The sequence below is a fragment of the Mustelus asterias genome, chromosome 4, assembly GCF_964213995.1.
Source record: "Mustelus asterias chromosome 4, sMusAst1.hap1.1, whole genome shotgun sequence".
In the NCBI taxonomy this organism is placed as follows: domain Eukaryota; kingdom Metazoa; phylum Chordata; class Chondrichthyes; order Carcharhiniformes; family Triakidae; genus Mustelus; species Mustelus asterias.
The window spans coordinates 24,123,624-24,146,193 of NC_135804.1; the positions used below are offsets into that span (position 1 = coordinate 24,123,624).

The 22,570-nt window shown below is 42.4% G+C and overlaps 1 protein-coding gene across 1 annotated transcript in view; it reads left to right on the top strand.

The window, feature by feature from the left end:
• Positions 1-879: 879 nt before the first annotated feature.
• LOC144493045 (uncharacterized) overlaps positions 880-22,570 on the top strand; it is a 275,407-nt gene continuing 253,716 nt past the window's right edge. The window contains exons 1-2 of the mRNA XM_078211881.1: positions 880-1,020; positions 14,534-14,692. Coding sequence (XP_078068007.1) covers positions 904-1,020; positions 14,534-14,692 — 276 coding nt within the window. The 5' untranslated portion in view covers positions 880-903. The remainder of the gene's footprint in view (positions 1,021-14,533; positions 14,693-22,570) is intronic.

Sequence of the window (22,570 nt, forward strand, 5' to 3'; positions counted from 1 at the left end):
GTTTTATTGTCCACCACATATCGCACCCATAATGTACAAATGCACCCATTATGTACAGTGGGGACTGCAAGTCAGCCTTCTTCTGTCCCACTGGAAAGAGATTAAGCTCTGATGTTAACTTGGGGTGAGCAGTGAAAATAGACCCAAAGGGAGAGCATCAGAGTGACCCTGGATCACAAAGTGCTAAATTTAACTCCCATGCCTCATTAACATGCAGCACCAATTCCCATTGCTATGAAGTTGGTATGAATAACATGGTGTGCAGGAGTGTAAAAGCTGGGAACCCACAGTCAGTTCAGTGGTAGAGTGAAGGTGGTTGACAATTATGATGGGGAAGGGAAGCTGCGGGCAGGGAATGAGCTTTTCCTCAAGGCGCCCAGTGGATGTTTCTGGCTCACGAGGAAACATTTGACAAGTAAAATGTACTAATCTTTTCAGCCCTGCCCTGGGTGTACTACTCCATGATGTCATTGTCCCTGGAGCCAACAACAAGCAGCAAAGACCTTCACCTGCCTGGGATGCAGGTTTCTTTATGCTGCCCAAAATACCTGAAACATGGGAGCATGGCATGTATGTGGTGCATGAATGCTGCTCGAATTTCTACCCACCATACACCCCACTCTCATCAAACGCGAGGGGTTAAAATCAGAACTCTTTCGGCAGTGGTCTTTGCAGTCAGATATAGCAGATAGCCTACAATACTAAACAGAAGGTGAGAGAATACCTCATGGCAGATAGTTATTCTATCTCTCACAGGTTTTGCTGTCTTCTCATAATACAAGGTGTTATGTAATGATTTGCACTTATAAATGTATTGTATGTGATGTAAGTAGATGCAAGCATTGCCATTCATTCAGTGTTGTTACATGGCAGGTTGCAGGGAAGGCAGAACAAATAAAAGCAATGAACAGTGCACATGAAGACTTAAAAGTAACTACCACACAATATGAAAAGACAATTCGTGAACTGGAGTCGAAATTCTGCCAAGAACGGAGTAAGCAGGAGCATGCTAAAGACAAGGTATAATGGCAATATTTTATTTTTTTCGACTTACGCATAAATAAGCTACTCTTTAAAGCAATGGGGTTAGTAAATTTAACAAAAAGTGGTCAATAAACATTATCTAAATGCTGTGAATCCAATTTATTGATCAACACTCGTGTTGGAGTTGGCTCTTTTCATATAGCTGCCACAAAATACATCTACGCACTTAAGGTAACCACAGAAAATATTCAAGTCGTTGCTACAAGTGGAATTTACAAGTAGAAAATGCGCCAAAAATGGTTTGTATTCTTGGGATATCACCACAACAAAACTACTGGAGGGACATTTTTGAAATTGGTTTTCCCATGCAGCTGACATTGCACATTTAATAGGATAATTAATAATGTTCCCCATTTTCTTTCCAGCTTGGAATTTGTAGCTTGTCATTTTCACCAGTGTAATAACGTTTGCCAGTAAAATGTTTTAAAAGGCAGTTGCACTATTTTTTATTGTGCTAAAGCAAGTCGTGAAATGTTGCATTTTGCAGTAATGATTAATTATTTTTGGAAGCAAAATCTTGCCACTACGAATCTTACACTTTACTTTGATGCTTCCACAATGGTTAATTCATCATTAGCCCAATGTGACGTTAGTGTATCTTTAAGAAAGGTTTTTTTTAAAAAACATGATTTTTGCAGCTCACGGCTTCATTGATGTCATTGTTGCTGGCTTGACAGGAAATGTCCTTTTATTGCTACTTAAATGGCTCAAATGGGCTTGTTTGTGTTTACTCTGGGATTAGTTTTATGATCCTGCATTGTTAGGAGGACGTCATGTGTTTTTGGACAGTTTTTTTCAGTGAGTTTAAGGTTTAATTTGTGTTTGGCTGCAGTCAGAGTTGGGTTTTAACAGGGATACCAAGCTGAACAGAAATCTCTCTCTCCCTGTTTCATTTGGAAATTCTGCTGGTGATCTTAAAGCAAGGTTTTGCCTTCCTGAAGGAAATAATTTGCTGTTAGTAGTTTGCCTAAAGTCCCTGATGTTCTGGGAAGCTGTTCTGACTTCAACCTGTTCTGAGTGAATCGAGACTGAGGATTTTCAATTCGCCAACCAAAGGACTCAATTTCCAGTATCACATGGGCATTAGTCTGTGCTGTGTTAAACCTGTGAAAAGGGTATTTTGTCTATGGGATTAGTTTGATTGGAACATTGTAGATATCTTGATTAAGGGTTATACATTATAATGGTTGTTTTGTTTCTTGTTTGTAATTGATAAAAGTTCTTGCTAATTTTCTTACTATACATGTTAACTATATTCTTAAATAAACTTTGTTTGATAAAAGCTCCCTCGTGGATCTTTTGAATCACACCTGAAGTGGAACCTATCCTAGCCAAATTCAAGATGCAAAATTTATGTTTCAGGCGGGCTTCATGAAACACTTCAGAGTTTCTAACCTAAACCATAACACCAAATGCTTTCTTTCCTCATTTGTCAAAACTAACTGAAGTAAACCAGGCAGAACCAAGGGTAATTGTAGTGGATGCTTATGCCCAAATATTTATTTCCTATAGAATTTAATGGAATAGTTCAGAGCTAATCATTAATCAACCATTTTTTTTATTCTAAGTAAGTTAAACTACTCTAAAGAACACCAATATTTGATGATAAGCTTGGAATCTGATAGGCACAGCAAACCTCATAGTTCCCAATATTGAACCACAGCACAAATGTCATGATCAACAAAATACTTGTGACAACCTTTAGTACTTTGTTACTAAACTATTACACTTTCTATTTCTTAAATGTTGTGATGTAAATTCTGTTGAAATGAACTTGGATGTGTCAGCTGAAATTTTCTCATTTGTTATTTGCTTGCATGATAATCCTTGAATTCCTCACACGGCAGATAAAAAAGCCCAAGATGGGTCACATGGTGGCAATGACTCTTTCTACTATCTTCATGTACAAACCTCTGAGCCTTGCTCTTCTGTGGAGGATAACAGCCCGCTCCAAAAAGCCTTCTCAGTAGGACCTCCTGTCACAGGATCACCAAAGCTACTTCCTCAGATGGCTTGCTTGGACCCAGCTGTTTTTCACCATGAACCCATACCTGTTTAAGGACAATCAGTGGCAATTTAAGAGCTGCAGATGCCAGATACTATTCACTTTGATCCCTGCATTTTCCCAGTGTATCATGCATTGTGCGGCTAAAGCACTGTGCCAATTCGGCAAGGACTTTGTATCCATTGCACCAAGTCAACCCTGTATATTACAAAAGCTGACAACCTTCACCAACAACTAGGACCTTCCAGTTGATCTCAGGAATTAAAGAACAGATTGAGGAAGTGACAAAAACGGTTGATGAAGGAAGGGCCGTGGATGTTGTCTATATGGATTTCAGTAAGGCATTTGACAAAGTCCCACATGGCAGGTTGGTTAAGAAGGTTAAGGCTCATGGGATACAAGGAGAAGTGGCTAGATGGGTGGAGAACTGGCTTGGCCATAGGAGACAGAGGGTAGTGGTCGAAGGGTCTTTTTCCGGCTGGAGGTCTGTGACCAGTGGTGTTCCGCAGGGCTCTGTACTGGGGCCTCTGCTATTTGTGATATATATAAATGATTTAGAAGAAGGTGTAACTGGTGTAATCTGCGGATGACACGAAGATGGCTGGAATTGCGGATAGCGAAGAGCATTGTCGGGCAATACAGCAGGATATAGATAGGCTGGAAAATTGGGCGGAGAGGTGGCAGATGGAGTTTAATCCGGATAAATGCAAAGTGATGCATTTTGGAAGAAATAATGTAGGGAGGAGTTATACAATAAATGGCAGAGTCATCAGGAGTATAGGAACACAGAGGGACCTAGGTGTGCAAGTCCACAAATCCTTGAAGGTGGCAACACAGGTGGAGAAGGTGGTGAAGAAGGCATATGGTATGCTTGCCTTTATAGGACGGGGTATAGAGTATAAAAGCTGGAGTCTGATGATGCAGCTGTATCGAACGCTGGTTAGGCCACATTTGGAGTACTGCGTCCAGTTCTGGTCGCCGCACTACCAGAAGGACATGGAGGCGTTAGAGAGAGTGCAGAGAAGGTTTACCAGGATGTTGCCTGGTATGGAGGGTCTTAGCTATGAGGAGAGATTGGGTAAACTGGGGTTGTTCTCCTTGGAAAGACGGAGAATGAGGGGAGATCTAATAGAGGTGTACAAGATTATGAAGGGTATAGATAGGGTGAACAGTGGGAAGCTTTTTCCCAGGTCGGAGGTGACGATCACGAGGGGTCACGGGCTCAAGGTGAGAGGGGCGAAGTATAACTCAGATATCAGAGGGACGTTTTTTACACAGAGGGTGGTGGGGGCCTGGAATGCGCTGCCAAGTAGGGTGGTGGAGGCAGGCACGCTGACATCGTTTAAGACTTACCTGGATAGTCACATGAGCAGCCTGGAAATGGAGGGATACAAACGATTGGTCTAGTTGGACCAAGGAGCGGCACAGGCTTGGAGGGCCGAAGGGCCTGTTTCCTGTGCTGTACTGTTCTTTGTTCTTTGTACCTGAAATACAGATTTGCCTTCACAGCAAGTGAATGTTAAATAGTTAAATGACAGAATGCTCATATTGCTATAAAACAGTATACCCTGGACATACCCTCTTCCATCACCTTCCTTTGGGAAAATGATACAAAAGTCTGAGATCAAGTACCAACTGACTCAAGAACAGCTTCTTCCCTGCTGCCATCAGACTTTTGAATGGACCTACGTTATATTAAGTTGATCTTTCTCTACACCCTAGCTATGACTGTAACACTACATTCTGCACCCTCTCTTTTCCTTCTCCCCAATGTACTCTATGAACAGTGTGCCTTGTCTGTATACTACGCAAGAGACAATACTTTTCACTGTATACCTATACATGTGATTATAAATCAAACCAAAATAACAACTGTCTTGCAATGCAACAGAAGATTATCTATGTCAAGTCTGGCCGGAATTCTCCACACTCACATGCCATGCCACCATTGCCAACAATTACAGAGAATTTGGATCTCAGCCAAATCTTCGTTCACTGCAACGGGACTGGAGAATCCCAGCCACCGGAGAATTCCCTAATTTTCAAGCAGCAACAAGGCTGAGAAAGAGAAAGGATGAGGATAAACATCCTTCCAGTCATCTTTATTGCAACCTCAACATCTTGAAGCACTTTACAGTTAACAAAATACATTTGAAATGTCATCGCTGTGGATATGTAGGCATGCACAAGACCCAATTTTTACACCGCATGGTCCTACATTCAGCAACAAGTTAGATGAATGTATAATCTATTGAGGGAAAGGTGTTGGGGCAATAATCCCCCTGCTTTTCAAATAGTGCCATAGAATCTTTTACAGAATCTAAGTGGACAGACAGCATCTTGATTTAACGTCTCATTTGACAAATGTTACATCCAACAGTGCAGCGCGCTCTACAAGTGCATTCAAATGACAACCTAAATTATGGCCAGAATTTTACTGAGTCACAGAAAGCAGGGTCAGCAGTAGTGGAGGCCTTAGAATACAAACAGAATGTGTTTGCTTAATTGTGTTTGCAACAAATTTTATGCTTTTAGAATTTTTTCTACTGTGCACATGGGAGGTGGCAAAGAGGAACCATTCAATGCTGCCTCTGCCATGTGGAGTGGAAGGGTGGCTGAGGAATAGAGGCCTTTGCTGGATGGTAGCAGAAGGGGTACAGCAGCACCAAGGAAAGGAGCATGAGAAGGTGGCAGCAGCACCAATGGAGGGAATGTGCTGCAAGAGTCACAGAGGGACAGTGACACGTGCTCCCGACTGACCAGTCATGGAAAAATTTAGGAAAAGTGGCTACAAAGAACAAACATCCCACATCTCCAACATCCACTGAGTAGTCTGCCATCTATAAGGGTTACCAAATATGCACCAATCAGAGAAATGGCAACACCTATGATCTGGATGGGCTCCTCCAGCAGGCACTTTGTTACTCATAACTCTAAGGGCACGTCATTAGCCTGGAGCTCAGCAAGGCTTCCCACAGTATTCCAATGGTCAATGACCTTGGCTATCATCGCATTCGTTAGCTGCTCGAGGACATCTATGATTATGCTCACCTGTTTGCGACCATGAATCTAATTACAAGTGCATATCCACCAACTGTTTCTGCACTGGTGGAGGCTGTAGGATGATTGATGTGAGGGTGCACTCTCTGAGGATTCCTCATCTTCCTCAGAGGTGGACAGATTGCTTAGCACTATCTAGCTACCTGTGCTTTGTGATTACCAGTATTGACACATGAGCACCCAAACATTTAGATGGTAAGGGCTTCACATGTCCTTATTCCAACCATGTCTGATGTGGAGCTCCATGTGTTCAGTGGTGGACTTGTGACACTGCCTCGTGTGACCCAGATGCACGCTTGTGCCCCTGTTTTCATTCTCTCACTCTGCTGTGATGACACTCGTGTTTCACCATCAGCAATTGCTTGGCACCCTGAGACCCAGCCAGTTTCAGAGATGTCTCCTTCTCAGCTGGGATCAAGATATGCAGCTTGTGGAGACCTTCACGGTCTTGACCCTCTCTTTATTAAGGGTCACATCCAAACAGAATGAGGAGTACTGCCTCCCCATAACAACTAGCAGAACAGTTATCCTGGTGACAACCTTTTGACCCATGATGTGGCACAAATGCACAAAGGCACAAGTGCCTTCTCTGTACATCCACTCTCCAGGGACCTTGAGGGTCAGCAAAGATGCCTCAAGATGTAGTCATGTATCTGAAGGGATATGCTCCTACCAGACCTCCTTGCCACCTACTGGATGGACGCTCCCTCCCCAGCTAGCACACTCTCAAGTTGCCACATCCAAGCTCCAAACAGGAAAGTGGTGTGGACATCTCATTTGAAGGGGTCAATTTCTGACACTACACCCTGGTTTGGGGAGAGATTCCCCCACTTTCTGACTTCCTCTCCAGTCTCTGTCCAGGTTTACTTGGTCTGGCTCAATGGTCTCTTCTCATCTCTTGGGAAGATGTTGTTCCTGCCTTGTCCTTGCAACCTGGAGGAGAATCTGCAGGGAGGCATCACTGCTTTCTTCCCTCTGTTGTAGTAGGCTCCCATTCAACAGTGTTTGGTGTGTTCTGCAATGTTGGTCAGAAGAAGGGATCTTCTGTACTGTTGCTCAGGAGGAGGAGTATTCTGATCAGTGAGCATTTCAAAGAAGGCAGTAATGCAAATATGGCAGCCCTTTAAATATGGCTCCAGCACTCACTTTCAAGTCAGTAGATGCTGCTGTTGGCTCCTCGTTGCCCACCTCCACTCATGAATTGGGCAAGCCCTGCATTTCCATTAAGTTAATTGATCAGTCACTGCATGATGGTATTCAGCTGACCACATGATACAAGCAGAAATGTCATGTCATCTGCTTCAGGTGACGCCACTGGGACATGCAGTCTCCGTACAAAATTCAGCTCTAAATGCTTATTTGATGTGGGGCTTTAGGTCACCAACCCTCTAACAGAGGCACGCTAAACAGTTTTGTACATTATTTTTTCCTAACTATATGAAAATGAACACTTATATACTTGTTAATTCAGATTTATGCAAAAGCCTTGGTTTATTTATATTGATTATTTAAAGAAAATACTATAAATGGGTTACTTGCAGGCACACTGTTACTATCTATTAAATCACTATGGCACGGGTGGCACAGTGTTGGCACTGCTGCCTCACACCACCAGGGACCCGGGTTCAATTCCAGCCTCGGGTCACTGTCTGTCTGTGTGGAGTTTGCACTTTCTCCCCGAGTCTGCGTGGTTTTCCTCTGGGTGCCCCAGTTTCCTCCCACAGACCAAAAGGTGTGCTGGTTAGGTGCATTGACCGTGCTAAATTGCCCCTTAGTATCCCAGGATGTGTAGGTTAGATGGATTAGTCATGGTAAATGTGTATGTTTACAAGGATGGGGTGGGGAAGAGAGCCTGGGTAAGGTACTCTGTCACAGAGTCGGTGCAGTCTCAAAGGGCTGAATGGCCTCTTCTACACTGTAGGGATTCTATGCCTTTTTCATTTTGTATGGTAATATTTTATCAAACTGCATCACTAAGTAAACAAAAGAATGTCATAACTGAAAGTTCAGGTAAGATGAATGTTAAGTTTTAATTGAATTATTTACTAGACACTGATCATGTATAGTTTGCACAGTACTTGAAGCTATTTTACATAAGTTCATCTGTTGTATTAGAATGTCAAGATTATATATTCATATTAAATCTTTATGCATTGCTGCAATTGTAAAACTTGACATTTCGTAACATCATTTTTGAGAACATAAATATCAGTTTAGTTTCTGCCATTGATATTTGTACTATACTATTGAAAGCCTCTCATTAAGAATGAATTTGGAATCCATGATGCAGGTTATTTGAGTGGAGTCTAGTACATTTTCAGTGAAAACAGGACAGGTGACTTCCTCCTTTCTAAGTGCAAAATGAAAATAAAAAAGAGATATGTTTGTTCCAAAATCTAAGTTCCAACTCGCCAGACGATCTTTTGTTGAACCATTTGCTGTTTGTATTTATTTTTTTAATGAATCAGGGTAATTTAGAACCCCTATGAAATAACAAAATAGAGTCATTGGGCAGGATTTTCCACGCAACCTGCTGCAATAGAAGCAGCCCGTCACTGGTCAGTGGTGGGATCTTCTGATGCCACCCTTGTCAACGGGGTTTCCCATTGAATGCACTCCTCGCCGTTGGGAAGCCAATGGCCGGCGGCATGGCCAGAAGAACCCATCGAGGTTAACGGCTGAAAAATTCCAGCCGATGTGTTTTGTTTTGTATACATGTTGTCATGTCCAGTGAAGGCATGCCCTATTTATAACTTTAAACGTGGACTGCAGTCAGTATATAATTTCCTGGAATTATCTTTTATTTGAAAATGGACACTAACAAGGCTGGAATGGTGACTGCCAAAGGCCAGGTGACCTTTGAAATTTCAGCACAAAGGATTACCTCATGTCTGAATATGCCTCTGGAAAGTTCTCAGATGCAAAACTGTTTCTCCAGTCAAGAGGGACCATCCTTATCAGCTGAATGGAAGATCCTGACTGCCAAACGTGTCAGAGCCGTGAGGATGGAATATCAAATAAGGTCTTCCAGTGAGCTAATCATAGCTGGTATGTTGATGGGTTATCAATCATTCCCCCACAGTGTATCAATCACTCTGGCTCCAACCCATTATGTGGACAATAGCAGTTAATCATGTGACCCAAACTGTCTTCAGATAACAAGGACCGGGGAGAAAATTGCCAGTCTGCCAAGAACACCCACTGCAGTATACCAGCTGTAGAACAAGTCAATAAAGCCTTTTTTTAACTCTGAAGACTGCTACATCTTAAGAATTTAACAGCCTAATTCCTATTTCAAATCTATCTGTAAAGGAATTTGACCTACTGGCAAGAAAAACTAAGTAACTAACCTTGTGACTTGTTGAACAACGATCTTTTCAAGGGAATCTGGCAACAATCCCTGACATATGATGCAAGCTATTAAAACCACCTAAAATGCTATTTCAGAGTGAAAGTGCCACCTTCAATGGGCCTGAACAACAGTTTTCTTCCACTATGAGGCAAGCACATGAACCATGAACTATTCTTTTGTTTACAGCTTGTAAAAGTGTACTATCCTCTTGAGCTGAATCTTTTTTGAGTGTCAGGTTTTGTGAGTGCCCAGCTTGAGCTAAATGATAGCACTCTTGCTTGTTAATCAAAACATTGTGGTTTTAAGCCAGCTCCAGGATTTGAATGCATGAACCAGACATAGGTCAGTGAGAAAAATTTCCAATATTTTCTCTTAATGTTGGCTCCGGCGAGATAACCGGCGTGCAACTCCCCGATCTTTCTCGCCAGATAATGCAGCACTTGACTGCTGTTGGTGTCTCTGTGACTCAAGTGGGTTTAACCACTCCTTTAACAATGAGAGGTGCAGTGCACACTGGGATGACAAAATATTTCTGACGGACAAATATTCCATCAAGATTAAATCTACATCTGGGAAGGCTGTCCTTTCAGAGCCATATCCTGACAATGTTCTGCTAGTCTAGTTCTTGACCTCAATAGATATTGTCACTGTATTGTCATGTACTTTGTATTCTTTGTTCACTATTTTATGTTATTATTGATATAATAGAATTCGTTGATGCCTGGAACTAGGGAATACAATAGGAATATGGAAACTGAAGTGAGCCTATCTCCAGTTTGAAATTTTTTGAAGGAAGAGCTGAAGTTTTGTTTTTTTTTCAACCTTTAGGGAGTAATATGACTTGCATATGAGTCTGAAAATTCAGATACAATAAACAGAATTGAGAAATAGCGCACTTTCGTTTGACAGAAATTGTGATTTGGTATTCAGAACTCCTGCTCTTACAGAAATTACAGATATTAAAATGTGAATCAGTGCCTCAATTTTCCTGTAGCTTTATGACTATTAGGTTATTCCTTTTGATTGCTGTGCTGATCTGCAGAGGATTGACAGTTCTTTGACAAGATTTCAGTGCAAATCATACAACAAAAAAAAAATTAGTCTCATTGGGCACTCTTCTACCTGCATTAAAAATGTGATACTTGACCCATCTGAGACTGATTGCTTTACTATCCTGTTTTTTAAAGAAACTGTAACCCTTTGTAGACTGGCAGCAATGTTTTTGTTCTCTCTTGGGTATTGTTTTTATTTCATTTGATCTTGTCTAACAGAGCATTATTCAATGCTGCTCACTCACAATGTAGTATGGTGGGAGACTTAATACTCAACACCAGTGTTGCTCCTCAACTGGATTACAAAAATAGTAATGTGAATTACAAGGTTTTGTCAGTCATTTACTACTGTTTGCTATATCCTAAATGACATCTAACATTCTCCAAACAGGTTAATTGATCTTCAGTGTTTGCTTCAAATTTCTTAGAGGAGTTGTAATGAAAGCAGTTAAGCTTGACACACCCTCAGTTTAACAGATTTTATTCTTGAATAGCAGCAGTACAGAAACAAATCATGAAATGATCAAGGCTTTGCAGATGATTGGAATATTAAACAAATAGTAACTGGTGTCATCACACAATTTGATGATATGACACCATACTTAGTTACACGCATGCACTGCCAAAATTGTTCCAAAATAGGTATTTTAAGATATTTATTTTAAGATAATAGATTAACAAACTGAGCAATTCACTCATGCCATCTTCTGGAGTGTCTATTGTTGGACCTTTTGCTGTGTCTTAATATCTCTTTCCTTTCAGTCTTGTTGAATGGGGTTGTAATTCCTTCATGCATCCGATGTTTCCCATCAAATTTGGTTTCATGTACTGCAGTAGCTTTTCACAAATTGAGTATTCTTATCAAGGTCCCTCACAGTAGCTGCTACCTTCCCTCTATGTCTTGCAGTGAAAGCTGCACTTCCTTTTGTCTAGCAATGGACTTTTGAAACTGACATAACTGGTAACCACATCACTTAAAGTAGCAATACCCTTCTGATAATATTCTATGACATGTTAGTACTGTGGGTTATTTGATTTATGTCAGTGTATATAAAAATCTTAATTCCCCATTGTATATCTTCATAAAAGCAAATCCCATGAATGGAAGCTCATTCAGAACAACAGAATTCCTAACCAGTCAATCAATAGTCAAATTGATTTTGAATGCCTTGTGATCACTATCTCAGGCTCTGGTGGTGACTTTGATCTTATTATTACAGAATATTGTGCCTGTCGTCCACCTTTGCATCAGTGGGTGAAGAATTTTAAAATGTGAAGCAAACAAAAAGATTTTTTTTAAAGCTTTCTCCATTCAAATGGTGTATTATAAAATAGAGCTCCTTTTATGCAAACCATTCTGAAATGAAGTAATTTGATTTGGAATAATACGGATAACTGAAAACTGAATTACTATAGTTTAAATTGACATAAATGTGATGTGTGGTATTTTTAAAATTTAAATGTTTGTAAAGAAAGTGTCAAACAAACACGAGTATACTATAAGTAATTACTTCAAGGTAGGTTAATGATCATAGAATGTTGGAGTATTTTACCAACACTTGTCGACATATTATGGATTTCAACAGCCTCTGGCAGAAATTGTTTTCTTAATTGTTTTGAAGCAATTGCGCCAGCATGTGTTTGCTTTGTGGTTACAACTGGTAAGATCACTGCTGGTATCATAATGCTTCACTATAGCTAGGGTTGCCAACCCTGCAGGATTGGCCTGAAGCCTTCAAGAATTGAAGATCAATCTCCAGGACACTGCTGTGTGCAACCTTGGAAAAATATCATAGGAGCATGAAAAAGATTTTTTTTAATTTTCCTTGAACATTGCTCTTTACCAGATGTAAAAGTATTGAAAATGTTTTGCTGACAATCAAGCATTATCCAATTGGGAAATGAGTGTTTTAGCTTTCCAAATAGCATAGGAGGGCAGGGAGCCACAAGGACAGATATGTTGGCTGAATAATGGCTGGAGCAAGAGGGCAAATCATGTCATGAAACCTCCAGAAATACATTTAATCACATTTGCAAACCCTAATTATTGCTAATGTTGAAGTGCATCGCCTGGGAGTGTATTGTTGTGTTTTCATTCATGGGTTCTTACATTTTGGGATTAGGTCACATGATTTGTCCCTGGACACACATTCTGCACAGCAAGCACTAGAGGTCACAGTTCATGAAAAACCAGGAGCATTCGGGTTAAATTGAAGTTGGTAACTCACTTCCAAGTGTTTGAGTTCTTTCAATTAATACAATATACCGGATATCAAATTGGCAAGCATGTGCACTTCACATACTTCATGTTATGCAGCAGGCATTAAAAACAATTGTGAATGCTGAAGCAATGTGACGTAAGGCAAAAAAGATATTAAAACTCTTTGACAAAAACAGAAAATGCTGGAAAATCTCAGCAGGTATGACAGCATCTTTAGAGAACCTTAGTTAGGCCGCACTTGGAATATAGTGTTCAATTCTGGTCACCACACTACCAGAAAGATGTAGAGGCTTTGGAGAGAGTACAGAAAAGATTTACCAGGATGTTGCCTGGTATGGAGGGCATTAGCTATGAGGAGAGGTTGGAGAAACTTGGTTTGTTCTCACTGGAACGATGGAGGTTGAGGGGTGACCTGATAGAACTCTACAAGATTATGAGGGTCGTGGACAGAGTGGATAGGGTGGAAGAGTCAATTATTAGGGGCATAGGTTTAAGGTGCGAGGGGCATGGTTTAAAGGAGATGTACGAGGCAAGTTTTTTACACAGAGGGTGGTGGGGTGCCTGGAACTTGCTGCCGGGGAGGTAGTGGAAGCAGATATGATAGTGAGTTTTAAGGGGCATCTGGAGAAATACATGAATAGGATGGGAATAGAGGGATATGGTCCCCGGAAGGGTAGGAGGATTTAAGTCAGTCGGGCAGCATGGTCGGTGCAGGCTTGGAGGGCTGAAGGGCCTGTTCCTGTGCTGTAATTTTCTTTATTCTTTGTTCTTTGTCCGTCTATGAGGAGAGAATAGAGCCAACATTTCAAGTCTAGATGACCCTTCGTCAGAGTCCTGAATCCTTTGAGATGTTTTACTTGCAGAAGTGCAAATCAAATTATATAAGCAGTAAGTTTTGGCACTGTTCTACTGATTTGTACAGTATTCAGTACTAGTTTGAACGGCAGTGGTCATGAACAATGGCCACAACCCAACTAGGCTTCAGATAGCATAAACAAAGTTCAAGTTGTTTATCAACTTCACCCTAATTTCAAATTTCGAACGGAATTTTACCATCCCGTCCGCCAGGGGAATCTGAGCAGGCGTGAGTCGGACCATAGAAAGGTCAGCTGACCTCGAGCAGGATTTTACAGTTTCAGGATGAGCGAGGCCATAAAATCTACCAGTTTTCGACTCGTTCAGATTGTTATTTTATTTTATGTATTCCCTTTATTGTAAATTATTTAAAAATTGATTTACTTCTAGTTGTCAACATATTATTTTCAAAAACCCCAAAAAACTTCAGTCAAAAAAATGCACGTCATAACACAAGTAAAATATTATGCCATGTGACTGGTAGAAATATATTACAAGGTTTTAATGTGCAGTATCTTAACTAGGTTACTCTGTACTTATGTCGACCGCAAAAGGATAATTTACTGCAGTGAATTTTCACTTAGCATTCGCCCTGTACTGCATTCAAGAATGACTTTACAATGTCGTCAACAATGCCTAAAAAATAATCTACATTTTTTTCTCTTGTCTTTTTGATGCATGTGTCACTATGTGGTGCATAAGGTTATAGTCAGTTGCTCTAAGGGAATGTTAACTAGCATTGCATTTTATTCACTTTATGTCATATTATATAAAGCAAAAGGATATAATCTAGGGCACATGTTGATCAGTAATGGTTTTGTGTTTTAAAGCTGAAACTATTCAAGTGAACACTTCTGTTTGTGTGATGTAAACTTAAATGATTGCTCTGCTCATTCACGGCAATTAGAAGCTAATATTTATATTGTGGGCATCTATTTGTGCAGCTGATAAGACTTGAACAGACAATCAAACAGCTTGAGGAAGAAAGGGTCCGACTACAGGAGCACTGCCATGAATTGGCGGAAGAAAATGGACAGCTTCAAGCACGACTGGAGGTGGAGAATTTAGCAGTGCAAAATAAGCAAAATACAATGTCGATGGAGGTCAGTTATTAGGTTTTCTTCAGTAAGCTTTCAACGTAAGATCCATTGAATACCATTCTGACTTACATGTGCTTATTTATAACATCAATTTTGTCTGCAAATGGAAAGAATTAATTTCATACATTATACCTTGAAAAATACTATGGGTGGAATTTTCCACTCCTGCCAGTGGGGGAATCATGGCAGGCGGGGTGCTTAGTTTGGAGAAAGCCAAAATGTCTGTTTCTCAACAGTGGGTTAAACTTAGAATTTTGTTTTTGTGGCTTTCACAGCAGGTTGAGAGTGAATCGAGTTTCCTGCCAACCAATGTCAGGAACCCCATTTGCATTAATTAGCATCTCATGCATGATAATTAAAAGGCTACCTCGCCAGAATTAAGTTCGTGCTCCAAAATAAGTTCCCGGCCAGGAAGAATTTAGATCATTCAGTTTTACCACAGTATATAAATGGTGTGCACCTGGCGAGTTTCACCTCTCCCGTGACTGAGTATGCAGATGTTGCTTTTGCTTGCTTGGGGATCTCACATAACTTCATTCAAGTGCCAATAGCAAACATTGAGCCAAGGCAGGCGAAGGCTAAAAGGATGGGTGGGAATGGTGGAAGGGTGGAGCAAAGACTGGACAGTAAAGCAGACTTACCTGAGAAGGGGATGAGTGTGTCCAGGGAAGTGGGAGGAGAATATCTTAAAGGGTAGGGTCAGCAGTGTCAACAGAGGGTGACCTCAGGATACTGGTGAAAGGACTCAAGGTCAAAGGGGGTAGTGGGATGTGATCGGGTGATAGGGGAGCAGGTCCAGGTCAGAGTCTGGTAGGTCAAGGACATATCTGGAGAGGGGTCACAGATGGCTCAGATAACAGGAGGGAGCAGGGTGGGCACAAGAACAGTAAAAGGTGTCAGCTCTCAGGGGAGGGAAGGCATGTGGAAGTGTGATATGGTCCAAGGTAATGGGAAGGAGTTTCAGAATGGCACAGCGGTTAGCACTGTTGCATTGCAACGCCAGGGACCCGGCCTTGAGTGACTGTTTGTGCAGAGTTTGCACATTCTCCCCATGCTCCGGTTTCCTCCCACAGTCCAAAGATGCGCAGGTTAGATTGATTGGTCTTGCTAAATTGCCCCTTAGTGTCAGGGGGATTAGCAGGGTAAAAATGGATGAATGGAAATAGGGCCTGAATTGCATTGTTGTCGATGCAGGCTCGATGGGCCAAATAGCTTCCTTCTGCATGACCCAGATACATAATAAATTTGTAATTAAAAACTAGTCTCAGTAATGGTGACCCATGAGTACAATTATTAATTATTATAAGACCAATTTCATTCACTAATATCCTTTAGGGAAGGAGGACTGTCATTCTTACCAGATTTGGCATACATGTGACTTCAGACCCACAGCAATGTAGTTGACTCTTAACTGCCCTCAGAAATGACCCAGCAAGCCATTCAGTTCTAAGGCATTAAGAAACAATTTGGACAACAAATGCTGGCCTGAGTAGCAATGCCCATGAAAGGAGTGTGGCTTCAACAACGGCCAAAAAGCTCAATGCCATCCAGGACAAAGCAGCCCACTTGACTGACACCCCATCCATCACCTTCAACATTCACTCCCTACACTGCTGACACTCTTTGGTTTTTCCCATCACCACAATATCGTTAGCAATGCATAAGAATCCAGGAATATTTAATGTAATTCTGTCCATATGATGCTGGAACAGATCCTGATGATGTATAAACCAAAAACTATTCTCTGGAAACAGTTTCTTCTGAATGTTGTCCTCAAAGTAGTGATTTTTTGAGGTTGCTTTACCAAATGAACCAAACAATGGGCCCGATTTTACCAAAACTTCGCGCCCATTTTCGGGTGTGAAATCGCGGTAAAGTTGGGCGTCGGGCCTTTAACGTGATCTGCACCCGATTCCGAGCAGATCGCGGCTTTACCGACAACCGATTCGGGCAGGGGTCCGGCCCACGCCCGAATCGGGCAGCCCGACGATTTAGATGCATTTGCATGCATTTAAATCGACTTAATGAACCGCGCGCCCAACTCTACCGCCAAATCCCACTTTACCGTATTCTGGCCCGTTCCGCATCCACGCTGTAAGCGACCTGCAAAATAAAAGTCTGAAGTCATCGCTGCAGCTTCCGAAGAGCAGGGTCAGAGACTGCAACGGCTCACTGATCCAGGTCATCCTCTGGTCGGGGGAGAGAGAGGGGGGGGGGGGGGGGGGGGGGGGGAGAGAGGAGGAGGGGGGGTGTGACGCTTCATCCTCTTGGGGGGGGGGGGAATGGGAGAAGCGGGGGGGGGTGACGTTTCATCCACGGGGGGGGGGGGGGGGGTGGTGGGAGAAGGGGGTGTGTGACGTTTCATCCTCTGGGGGGGGTGGGAGAAGGGGGGGTGTGATGTTTCATCCTCTGGGAGGGGGGGGCTCCGCTGCTAGTCTGCGGCCGATTTCCTCCCCCCCCCCCCCCCGCGAGGGATGAAACGTTACAACTCTCTTCTCCCACACCCCCCCCCCCCAGAGGATAATACGTCACACCGCCCCCCCTCCGCCCCCCCTTCTCCCAGCCACCCCGACCAGAGGATGATTGTCAGAGAGCCGCTCTCTCCGCTTTCTGCTTTTTTTCTCTTTTTCGCGCCCGGGCGCGCTCTGTCAGATTTTTTTCAAACTGCGCATGCGCAGTTCAGAGCTCCGATCAGTCCGCCAGCGCTAAGCCCCGCCCACAGCGCGGATCGGACCGGAGCCAGCAAAACGCGTATGGGCGCGCTGGAAAGAGGATTCCAGGCGCGGATCTATTTGCTGCCCAGATTCGGCACTTAGACTCAAAATGGTAAAATTCCCCCCTATATGGGAATGGGATTGGGGGTGATCTAGGAAATTGGATCAGGAATTGGCTAGCGGATAGGAAACAGAGGGTGGTGGTTGATAGTAAATATTCATCATGGAGTGCGGTTACAAGTGGTGTACCTCAGGGATCTGTTTTGGGGCCACTGCTGTTTGTAATATTTATTAATGATCTGGATGAGGGTATAGTTGGGTGGATTAGCAAATTTGCTGATGACACCAAAGTCGGTGGTGTGGTAGACAGTGAGGAAGGGTGTCGTAGTTTGCAGGAAGACTTAGACAGGTTGCAAAGTTGGGCCGAGAGGTGGCGGATGGAGTTTAATGCGGAGAAGTGTGAGGTAATTCACTTTGGTAGGAATAACAGATGTGTTGAGTATAGGGCTAACGGGAGGACTTTGAATAGTGTGGAGGAGCAGAGGGATCTAGGTGTATGTGTGCATAGATCCCTGAAAGTTGGGAATCAAGTAGATAAGGTTGTTAAGAAGGCATATGGTGTCTTGGCGTTTATTGGTAGGGGGATTGAATTTAGGAGTCGTAGCGTTATGTTGCAACTGTACACAACTCTGGTGCGGCCGCACTTGGAGTACTGTGTGCAGTTCTGGTCCCCACATTACAGGAAGGATGTGGAGGCTTTGGAGAGGGTGCAGAGGAGGTTTACCAGGATGTTGCCTGGTATGGAGGGGAGATCCTATGAGGAGAGGCTGAGGGATTTGGGATTGTTTTCGCTGGAAAGGCGGCGGCTAAGAGGGGATCTTATTGAAACATATAAGATGATTAGAGGTTTAGATAGGGTGGATAGTGATAGCCTTTTTCCTCTGATGGAGAAATCCAGCACGAGGGGGCATGGCTTTAAATTGAGGGGGGGTAGTTATAGAACCGATGTCAGGGGTAGGTTCTTTACCCAGAGGGTGGTGAGGGATTGGAATGCCCTGCCAGCATCAGTAGTAAATGCGCCTAGTTTGGGGGCGTTTAAGAGATCCGTAGATAGGTTCATGGACGAAAAGAAATTGGTTTAGGTTGGAGGGTCACAGTTTTTTTTTTAACTGGTCGGTGCAACATCGTGGGCCGAAGGGCCTGTTCTGCGCTGTAATGTTCTATGTTCTATGTTCTATGTTCTATATCTGTGTTTGCTGTACAACCTGAAGAAAATCTTTGCTCCTGAAAATTTGAGATTCAATTCCTCTAGTGTTGGAATTTTGTGTGAACATCTCTTTAGAGTAAGACTTAGACTTCTTGGGTCCAAGCATACCCGGAATGTGTCATATTCTTTCAGTACACACATGATAGAATCACACCAGTCGGTGTGCTGATGCCTTTGTGGGTAATACCTTTACTCACTATGTTATCAAACTAGTCCTTAAGCTTCTCCTGTATGTGCGCACTGCAGTTTCTAGGAGGGTCAGTCGACAGAGTTGCATTGTGTTAAGGCCCAGACCAGAAACTCTTAAGGTTTTTTATGAAGTTAGCGCAGACCTTAAGTTTTACATTCGATTTTGGCATGGACGAGCATAACATGTTTCACTCCAGGTATGATTCAAGTGACCCACTAAGAAGCTTTTATCAAACAAAGTTTATTTAAGAGCACACAGTTAAAATATAACAAAATTAATTAGCATAATTTTTACCAATTACAAAATTAAATACAATACACTATACTACTAACAGCTAGCTATCTCTGTTGTTCCAAGTTAAACACTATCCCACAGACATACACCCTTCTTTAGACTTGACACAGAAACAAGTACACTCCTGTGATGCTGGAATTGCAGCTTTTCAATACCTTCTGTGAATTGGTCCTTTTGAATGTTGGATCAATTCTCTGAGACTCCTCAATCTTGGAACTTCCAGGAAGCCTCTGGAAAGAGAGCGAGAGAGAGACTGCTTTCTTCCACCCGCTTCTAGCAGCAGTTGAGAAACAAAACTAAAAACTGGACGTTTCCGTTAAAAAAAAAGTTGTCCCTAGGCATATCATTTGACCTGTCAATCATCCCCCAATGAAGCTCCACACTGCAATCCTAAGGGACCATTAAACCCACAAGACACTGTATTAGTCCAGATTAAAATCAACGTGATATCAATTAGACTGCCTCAGCACCATAAAGGGTACCAGTTACAGACAGCACAGCACCAGTAAAATGCTAGGGCCTGCTTGAAATATCCTGCAGAGAAACATGATTAAAATACATTTCTTAAAGGCACATTATCATCACAATTATCTCTGAAGTTTTCTGGACCATCAAATTTGTCTGGATATATCAGTTATCGGCCAGAATTGGTATATTAGTATTCTTACAATGCTGAGCTCCATACATGACAGTAACCCTGCTATTGCTGATACACTTGCATCTACTAGATAAAATACTTGTTGTTTCCATGCAGACTTGCCGTAGCCACATTTCAGTGTCAATTTACATATGCAATGACTGGATGATCCATTACACGCAGTTAGTTTGCCTGACATAGGTTGTATCATTAATTTCCAATGATCCAGATACATATCCTTCAGAATTCTGACTGGTAAGATATTTACACTTGCACCTATGTCGACTTTGATTGTGAGCATGTGTTTGCCATTTTTCTTTGGGCATGTGATGCTGATAGTAAAAGCCTCTAACCATTTGGCTTCATCCACACATTGTATCACATTCACAGTGCTGAAGGCCTGCTTGCCTTCTAGTTGTAGAATTTTCCACTATGAATCTTTACCCTCATTTGTCTGGTCGTTGCCCTTGCATATGTGCTTATAAGGGCCTCTGACACACTCCCTGTTGTTGCTGCCAATATGTTGCATGTACTTATTGTTTGTTTGCATCTTTATTGTAACCTCTTGTTGCACCTTTTGGGACCACATTTCCTATGTGGCGAGCATAATGTCCTTTTACAATGCATACCTTGGAATGCATGCAGCTAAGCAGTGGTTGCAGTAGACAGCACTTCCTACATGAAACGCTTGCTATCTGCATCCTGGCTATCATGCCAAAGCTGGTAGCTGCAGGTGGTGTTGTCCAGCTACAATGACTTTGTATTTTTCTGCCATCTTTTGGCAGTGTGTCAATACTGTGACCTTTCTTTTTCTCCAAAATGTCCTGTTGGCATCCGAGCTGTGACTGGCTCTATAATCCGTTCAGCTTCTGAAAACCCGTAGTCCATGCCAGTATCACAGCACCTGCTGACCAACTGATCAGTCGACCCTTGTGGCTGCTATCTGTAGGACATCAGCTCAAAAGGATGAATTCTGAAGTTTACACGAAGCTGATCCTCCAGCATGTTCCATAGCTTAACCAGGTCCTTCTGATCCTCCTCAGACAAGCCCAAAGTGTTGTCTTTGGGCAGCCCCATGTTTCCAGTGGCTATCTTTATTTTCACTGCTTGTCCATCTGTTTTTGTGATGGGTGAATCGGAAAAGCATAGTTCCATCTTTGTTTGAAAAGCCTAAATTTGGATACGACATCTGTGACATTCCAATTTGTACTGGGAAATTTGCTGATCATCTTGCTGATATTCTCTGTCTTTTACAGACATCCCAAATATGTAGGCAATTTGTAATGTCTCTACTCCATGGAGAGATTCACCATTACAGCTTCTATTTTATTTTTAAAAATTTTTGGCTACATTTCAGGTTTTTCCCATTTCACAAGCTATTGGCTTTTGCGTGGGAATGGCACCTGAGGACATCATAATGGCCCTGCAGCTTTTCTGTTTGATTCAAAAGTGACTTGCTACTCCCATTAACCATCCATCTTGCTACTCCACAATTCAGACGTTAACTATTCTGCAAAGCACTGTCTAGAGTGACTCTGCCTCCCACGGTTTCAATGTACATACAGCCTGTGTATTGCATCAAATCCTGTCTGTGGCTAGTCCTCTGGTCTTCAAATTCACATTGCTGCCATTATGTTGTGTTGCTATGCCTGCTTTATACAAATTCATCAAACTCGCACCAGGATTGGTAAACGATTCATAGGTTTCATTTATTTGAAGGTACATTACAGGATGGTTCACAGAGATTCGCAATCATTACTGACAAGGACAGCACAGATGCAATTCTTATACACACACTACATGCTACTTTACATCTGGTTACATGTTCATGTATATATTCCCATAAAAGGATTTCATAACAAGGGCTACAAATCATAATATTAAATAGAACAACTGGAACTAAGTCCCAGAGCACCAAAGCAAGCCTTTTAAGCAGTTCGTCTTGACACTCGGCAATCTTTATGGTCACCTCCTAACTGCTTCTGGGCCATCAGGCCTCATTTCAACATGCACATCCCCTGAAAATTTCCTGACTGTCGCTACCTACCTCTAACATGAAAATCCAGCCCAAAAGAGTTTGCTAAATGAAATAGATAAGTTAAATGAGTGGGTAAAAAAATCGGCAGATGAAAGACAATGTGGGAAAATGTGAGGTTGTCAATGGCTGAATGAATAGCTAAGCAGAATATTACTTAAATGATGAAAGACAGCAGAATGCTGCAGGACAAAGAAATCTGGGTGCCTTTGTTCATGAATCCAAAATTGTTACCTTGCAGCTACAGCAGGTAATTAAGGCAAATGGAATGTTGGCCTTTATTGCAAAGGGTAAACAAGTCTTATTCAATATTATAGCACATTGGTGAGATCGCACATGGAGCACTGCATACAGAGGGCTCCTTACATAAAGAGGGATTTTTGTGTAGGTGGCAATTCGGAGAAGATTCACTGGGCTGATTCTGAGGAAGGTTGTGCAGGTTGGACCTGTATGCTTCCCCTTGTGGGAGAATCTAGATCTAGGAGGCACAGTTTCAAAATGGAGGGGTGGGATTCTCCGGCCATACTCGCCCCACAACCGGAGAATCCTACCCAAGGTCAATGGACCTTTGCATGGTTCTCCCCCCCCCCCCCCCCCCCCCCCCCCCCCAGTTTCCCATTTAAGACCGAGATGAAGAAGGGCATTAGCCTGTGGAATTCTTTCGCCCAGAAAGCATTGGAGGCTGGGTCATTGAACATATTCAAGACTGAGTTAGACAGATTTTTTGCTTCACAAGGGAGTCAT